Raw genomic sequence first — 7,547 nt, 5'->3', positions numbered from 1 at the left:
GGAACAGCGGGCGTTGAGTCACCAAAACATTTGCTTCAAAAGAAAATTTCTAAGCACTTTCGGAGGACGCAGGCTCCAGGCGCGGAAACTGGGCTACGCTTTAAGGAGAGACAGCTTTTCTAACACTGCAAACTCCGGCTAAGTCCCCGGGACCTCGGAGAAAGCAGTGAACAGAAATGCTTGGGGGTGGGGAGAGATCCTAGTGTACACACACACACACACACACACACACACACACACACACACACACACACACACAAAGATTCGCGCGGAGACGGCACCGAATTCTGACATTACGAGAGGAAGGCAAACTTACACACTTGGACGTCCCGGGTCCCCCGCCTTCCCCGCAGCACCCCCCACCCCACCCGCCGGACCAGAGGCAGAACTCCCCTCCTCGCTCCCCCCTCCCCTCTCGTCACCCAGCCCAGTGCCACAATCCTCCTCCCCCCAAATTGGACCCAATCAGCTGCCTGCCAACCCCTGAAATGCCGTGCTGTGATTGGCTGTAGGTCTCTAAGGTGAGGGGGAGTATTTATTAAAGAGCCCCTGAGCTGGGAGTTGGAGAGCGGAGAGCGGAGCTTGAAACTGACTGGAAACTTCAGTGGCGACGCGACTTGCCAGTTTCACCCCAGGAACTTTTCTTTTCAGGAGGAGAAGAGAAGGGGTGCAATCGCCCCCGTTTTTTTGCTCCTTTCTTCCCCTCCTCCTCCTCTCCAATTCGCCTTCCCCTACTTGGAGCGGGCAGCTGCGGGCTGGCCACTGCGCGCCTTCCTAAAAGCTCGCCGCTGCGGCCGAGTGACGCGCCAGGCTCCCCGGGAGCCGCTCGCCCCGCGTCCGGGCAGCCGAGGGGAGAGGAGCCCGCGCCTCGAGTCCCCGAGCCGCCGCGGCTTCTCGCCTTTCCCGGCCACCCGCCTCCTGCCCCGGGCCTGCGTATGAATCTCCTGGACCCCTTCATGAAGATGACCGACGAGCAGGAGAAGGGCCTGTCTGGCGCCCCCAGCCCCACCATGTCCGAGGACTCGGCGGGCTCGCCCTGCCCTTCGGGCTCCGGCTCCGACACCGAGAACACGCGGCCCCAGGAGAACACGTTCCCCAAGGGCGAGCCGGACCTGAAGAAGGAGAGCGAGGAGGACAAGTTCCCCGTGTGCATCCGCGAGGCCGTCAGCCAGGTGCTCAAGGGGTACGACTGGACGCTGGTACCCATGCCGGTGCGCGTCAACGGCTCGAGCAAGAACAAGCCGCACGTCAAGCGGCCCATGAACGCCTTCATGGTGTGGGCGCAGGCGGCGCGCAGGAAGCTCGCCGACCAGTATCCGCACCTGCACAATGCCGAGCTCAGCAAGACGCTGGGCAAGCTCTGGAGGTAGGGCGGGCGCCGAAGGGTGGGCTCCGCGACGGCGGGAGGAGGGGGGGCGGGGGGCGCTGGCCGGGACCGTCTCTCCGCGTCCCGCCTCCCAGCAGGAGGGAGTTGCCGGTCCCAGAGCCGAAGAGGTGGGGAGGGAGGGGGGAGTGGGGACGAGGTGTAACTTGGCTCAGAGTTTGACAAAGTTCTTGGATTGCTCTTGGGGGGAAGGGGGGAGGGGTAGGTGGGGCGGGGGCGGGGGTAGATAGCCAAATGAAGGGAGAACTCTAGTAGGAGACACGGTGGGAGGGAGGGGGCTGCCAGCCTGACCTCCTGCCGCAGTGAAGTCCAATCCCAAGGTGGGGGGGTTGGGGTGGGACTTGAAGTTTACCTCTCCTTCCCTCAAACTGCGCTCTCTCGCGAAGCTCTACGCCCTAGGGGATGGGATGCAGAATTGGGGAAGAAGCCGAGGCTAGAGGGCCCCCTGGCAGGAAGGGTTGGGGGGAGAAGAAGGGAGACTGCTGGAAATAGGTGGGTGCAGTGTGTGTGTGTGTGCGCGCGGTGGCGGGGGACAGGAGGAGCTCCTTGCAGAAAGTTTTTAAAGAGTGTTGGGGACGGAAGGGGGGCGGGTATAACTCCAGTAGCAAAGGCACTGGGAGCCAGAGCAGCGGAGAGCTATTTTCATCTCCAGGGTTTCCAAAATAGAAGATACGGGGAGAGGGCGGGGCGGGGCGGGGAGTGACCGCTCAGGTCGGACTAGAAGAACGGAGATTTTTTTTTCTTTTCCTTTCCTTTCTTTTTTTTTTTTTTTTTTTTTAAGAAAACTTTTGAGCTGCAGTAGTGTCTGGAAAGCAGGGAGGAGGGAGGAAAGGGGCTGTGTGCGAAGAATCCAAGTGGTGGGGATCACCTTCCCCTCCCGCCGAACTGACAGCCCAGCCGGTTTCACAGAGTCCTTCTTTTTCTCTGCGCCTCCCCCTTCCCGCCCCCAGACTGCTGAATGAGAGCGAGAAGCGACCCTTCGTGGAGGAGGCGGAGCGGCTGCGCGTGCAGCACAAGAAGGACCACCCGGATTACAAGTACCAGCCGCGGCGGAGGAAGTCGGTGAAGAACGGCCAGGCGGAGGCAGAGGAGGCCTCCGAGCAGACGCACATCTCTCCCAACGCCATCTTCAAGGCGCTGCAGGCCGACTCGCCGCACTCCTCCTCCGGCATGAGCGAGGTGCACTCCCCTGGGGAGCACTCGGGTGAGTCTCCTCACGGCCCCCAGGCCAAGCCACTACCACCCCCACAGGCCAGGCCACCGCGGCCCCGTCTGGCACACCCCCAGGCCACCCCCTAGTAGGCTCTGCTTAAGGACTTTGCCCTCCTCGGGGGAGAGAAGCACTAACCCCTGCGACTGGTCCTCCTCCCCTCCCTGCCCAGGGTCCCACGAAGCCTCTGAACACACACACACACACACACACACACACACACACACACACACACACACACACACACACACACACACAACTTAATCCCCACATCCTAACAGATTAATTTTTATTGAGAGGTAAAATGCCTTTACAACTTCACAGGACTTCTCCCTTCTCTCTGCTCCCCCACCCCAAAAGCACACACAGGGCTCTTCTACAAGTAGCAGCTTGGCCTTCCGGACCCTCTGGGCCTCAAACCCTTCCCTGATAAAAGGAGACTGCCGAGTGTGTACTGGCAGGTTAATCATTCTGCGACTTATCTTGGGTGCATCGCGCCTCCGGAGTGCATATGGGTCCTTAGGACACTTTAACGGGGAGGGAGGGTCCCAGGAGGGTTCCTAAGACTAAAGCCTTTGCACAGCCCTGGTTGATTTCCCTGTGCATCTTCCTCTTTTATTGCCTGCAGGGCAATCCCAGGGTCCACCGACGCCACCCACCACCCCCAAAACCGACGTGCAGCCGGGCAAGGCTGACCTGAAGCGAGAGGGGCGCCCCCTGTCAGAGGGCGGGAGACAGCCCCCCATCGACTTCCGCGACGTGGACATCGGCGAGCTGAGCAGCGATGTCATCTCCAACATCGAGACCTTCGACGTGAACGAGTTTGACCAATACCTGCCGCCCAATGGCCACCCGGGGGTGCCGGCCACGCACGGCCAGGTCACCTACACGGGCAGCTACGGCATCAGCAGCACGGCGGCGACCCCGGCGGGCGCGGGCCACGTGTGGATGTCCAAGCAGCAGGCGCCGCCGCCGCCCCCGCAGCAGCCCCCGCAGGCCCCGCAGCAGCAGCAGGCGGCCCCGCAGCCGCAGCCGCAGGCGCCGCCGCCGCCGCAGCCGCAGGCGCCCCCGCCGCAGGCGCAGGCGCACACGCTGACCACGCTGAGCAGCGAGCCGGGCCAGTCGCAGCGAACGCACATCAAGACGGAGCAGCTGAGCCCCAGCCACTACAGCGAGCAGCAGCAGCACTCGCCGCAGCAGATCGCCTACAGCCCCTTCAGCCTCCCGCACTACAGCCCCTCCTACCCGCCCATCACCCGCTCGCAGTACGACTACACAGACCACCAGAACTCCGGCTCCTACTACAGCCACGCGGCGGGCCAGGGCTCCGGCCTCTACTCCACCTTCACCTACATGAACCCGGCGCAGCGGCCCATGTACACGCCCATCGCCGACACCTCCGGGGTCCCTTCCATCCCGCAAACCCACAGCCCCCAGCACTGGGAACAGCCCGTCTACACGCAGCTCACCAGACCTTGAGGAGACCGTAGAGGGTGATAATGGCCGTGATGATCATAAAAATTAACCGAAGAAACACGTAACCAACCAGAATTTACTTTGAACTTTTTTTTTCTTATTTTTTGAAAGACATTGACTCTAAAGGCAACTCGAACCCAAATTCCAAGACAGAAACATTGGCTATTCAAACGCATTACCACCTTGTTGGGAATCAGTGGCCAGGCCACTCTTGGCTAGACGGACCAGCGCAATCGACAGGAAACTGGACTTGAAACCTTCAGAGCAAGTGTGGAGAATGATGGAGTTTCGTTGTGACCAATTTGCTCACTCTTTGCCTGTTTGGACTTTGTAATTATTTTTTAGCCGTAATTAAAGAAAAAAGTCCTCTGTGAGGAATATTCTCTATTTTAAATATTTTTAGTATGTACTGTGTATGATTCATTACCATTTTGAGGGGATTTATACATATTTTTAGATAAAAAAATTAAATGCTCTTATTTTTCCAACAGCTAAACTACTTAGTTGAACAGTGTGCCCTAGCTTTTCTTGCAACCAGAGTATTTTTGTACAGATTTGCTTTCTCTTACAAACAAACAAAAAAAAAAGTGTGTGTGTTGTATTAACCTAAAAAAACCCACAAATTTGTGTTATGGGATCAGTTTGGGGGGTTAGCTTCGCTTAATTCCTCAGGCTTTGTGATTCAAGGAGGAGTTGCCTTAGAAAGAAAAATAAAGGCCTTATTTTGTGAATATGGAAGTAAACAATAGTCTAGAGACGCACTTGGTAAGCTTTATCATATATATTTTTTTCAACAAGAGAAAAACACCTTGAGCCTTAAAACCATGCTGCTGAAAAATGCTTTCGCCCACTTTTAGTGCATTTCCTCCAGTGTTTGCTTGTTCACCGCAATCTTATAAAAAGGAGCAAAAGGCAAGCAAAGGAGAAGAAATCTGTGTGGGGGGTGCTCCAGCAGCCAGTATGTGCCTGCCCCAGCACACCGCCCCCTGGTTGCCTGCCCGGGCCCCATGTGGAACACAGATGCTAGAGTCCCTCACTTACGCCGTCACCTGTGCCTCTCTGAACACCAGCAGTTAACCTTCAAGACATTCCACGTGCTAAAATTATTTATTTTGTAAGGAGAGGTTTTAATTAAAAACAAAAACAAAAACAAACTTCCTCTTTTTATTTTTTAAATTTGCCTTCTTTAAAATAGGTTGTCAGAGCCGTCCTCAAAGGGTATGGTCATCTGTTGTTAAATTATGTTCTTAACTGTAACCAGTTTTTTTTTTTTATTTATCTCTTTAATCTTTTTTTTTATTAAAAGCAAGTTTCTTTGGATTCCTTGTCCTAGATTTGTATAAATGCCTTTTTGTCTGTCCTTTTTTTTTTTTCTTTGTTGTTTTGTTGAAAACAAACTGGAAACTTGTTTTTCTTTGTGTACAAATGAGAGGTTGCAGATGTAGTGTATCACTGAGTCATTTGCAGTGTTTTCTGCCACAGGTCTTTGGGCCATCTAAACTGTGTGTGTGTGTGTGTGTGTGCGCGTGTGCATGTGTGTGTGTGTTGTGACACAAAGCAGTGCAAGTATGTGTCATCTGTGTCCCCCTGCATGTTCTCTTGGAGAGAGGGAGGAAGGGGGAGGGAGTCGGCCCACTGACAGACCTTAATGCTTAATTCCTTCTGTGGCTGGAGAGTTTGAGGATTGCTTTTTAAAAAAGACAGCAAACTTTTTTTTTTATTTAAAAAAAGATATATTAACAGTTTTAGAAGTCAGTAGAATAAAATCTTAAAGCACTCTTATAATATGGCATCTTTCAATTTCTGTATAAAAGCAGATCTTTTTTTAAAAAAAATATTTCTGTAACTTAAGAAACCTGGCATTTAAATCATACTCTGTCTGTAGGTAAGGTTTGGTTTGTGTTTGTGTTTTGTTTGTTTTGCTTGTTTCACCCCTCCCCAGACTTCTTGTTTTCTCTGTGAAACTTACCTTTCCTTTTTCTCTTCTTTTCTTTTTTTGTATATTATTGTTTACAATAAATATACATTGCATTAAAAACAAAACGGCCTATGGTCTTACTCACCTGGTTCTCTCTCGTTCAAAGGATGATTTGAAGAATTGGGGCACCAAAGAGATTGTGATATCCTGATCATTGCGATCTTTTTATTTTTTTATGCACACTTTTGGCAATCCTAAAATTGACTGTGAAGAAAAGACTGTGTCCCCAAAAATCAAAATAGAAAAATCTTGAAAAGTGCCACCCCCTTAGATCACATAGAGAATTACACGTCAGCAGTTGCCCTCCTGGCAAAATGTTTGTTGTGGTTTTAACACCCTCATGCTTCAGGGCAAAAGGTGTTCCCTTGTAGAAGTCAAAGGGGTAATATTAGCCCTGAAATTGGTTAGCTTGTCAGTAGACGGAGTGCCAAAGGGGGTGACTTGCTTGTCTGAATTTAGTAGAGCTAACCTTCTGTGATTATGAACACACAGCAAGGGAATGGGTGTCCACTTATGAGGCAAAGGGAACCCAAATAAAACAGTGCCTGAAGGGGATCAGAGAGAAATCTGTCCCCTTTAAGTCTCCTGGTTTATCTGCAGGGACAACGAAATGAGATTCCCTTATTTTTCTGTCCCCTGCAGTTTAACTCACTCTGAGAAGATGCAAAGCCATCGTAGAACTAATAAGACCTAATCCTGTTTTCCTTGGCCTCAGTTACACGGGAGTTTCCAGGATCAGAGAAACGTTCAGGTCATTTTTCATTAAACAGATGAAATCACTCCTTCCCTCCCACCCCCCACACTGAGACACCCCCCCTACCCCCCACCCCCACCCCAGCTGATTGGGGAAGTGGCTCTAACGAGGCAAGCCTGCTGTCACAGCTCAGGCTGGCCTGACTACTGGGCCCGTGTCTCTGACAGTCTCACCAGCATCCAAACTCTGGTATTACCTCACATTGTCTGTTTTTGCTTACTGGATTCCTGGCTTGCGTCCCACCCCAGGAGCATGGCAACCAGGAAAATGGTAGTTATCAAATCGAGGCCCCTCTAGTACTCTCCTCCTTTGCAAATTCCTTCAACAAACACGGATCGAGGGCCTGTGACCTTCGGGGTGCCGTGCAAATCCCTCCCTGCCCTCCCCCCACCCTCCACCCCCCAGAGTCACACTCTGCTCCTTGTTTGTATCAGACTGTCCCGTTCACTCAGGCCCAGAGACAATCCTCCAGGAGTAAAAAGTCTGTTTTTCCCCCTTGCCAACATTCACAAAGTCCCTTTTAACAGTCTTCATGGAATTCACTAGTCGTTTAAAATCAACACATCCCATCCCATCACGACCACCCTTTCCCCAAATCTCTACTGTTTGCTGGACGGTTCTCTCTTCTCCTAAAGTGGGCTCTTGCCCTCAGTATGTGACCTTTGGCAGACATTCCTGGAGCCAGAATGATCTGTTCGGATGTAAACGTGCTCAGTGACATAGGGCACGTCCCTTACTCTCCCTT

At 52.8% G+C, this 7,547-nt stretch overlaps 1 protein-coding gene across 1 annotated transcript; it reads left to right on the top strand.

Annotated features, from left to right (window-relative positions):
* Window positions 1-544: 544 nt before the first annotated feature.
* Window positions 545-6,107, top strand: SOX9 (SRY-box transcription factor 9). Its single transcript, XM_032456964.1, has 3 exons — window positions 545-1,366; window positions 2,335-2,588; window positions 3,223-6,107. Exons 1-3 carry the CDS (start codon window positions 936-938, stop codon window positions 4,071-4,073), a joined length of 1,536 nt encoding a protein of 511 aa, XP_032312855.1. The 5' UTR covers window positions 545-935; the 3' UTR covers window positions 4,074-6,107.
* Window positions 6,108-7,547: the final 1,440 nt, after the last annotated feature.

This window comes from Camelus ferus, chromosome 16 (assembly GCF_009834535.1).
Source record: "Camelus ferus isolate YT-003-E chromosome 16, BCGSAC_Cfer_1.0, whole genome shotgun sequence".
Taxonomy (NCBI): Eukaryota; Metazoa; Chordata; class Mammalia; order Artiodactyla; family Camelidae; genus Camelus; species Camelus ferus.
The sequence above is the reverse complement of the archived record's forward strand: the minus strand, read 5'-3'. Positions and strand labels throughout refer to the sequence as shown.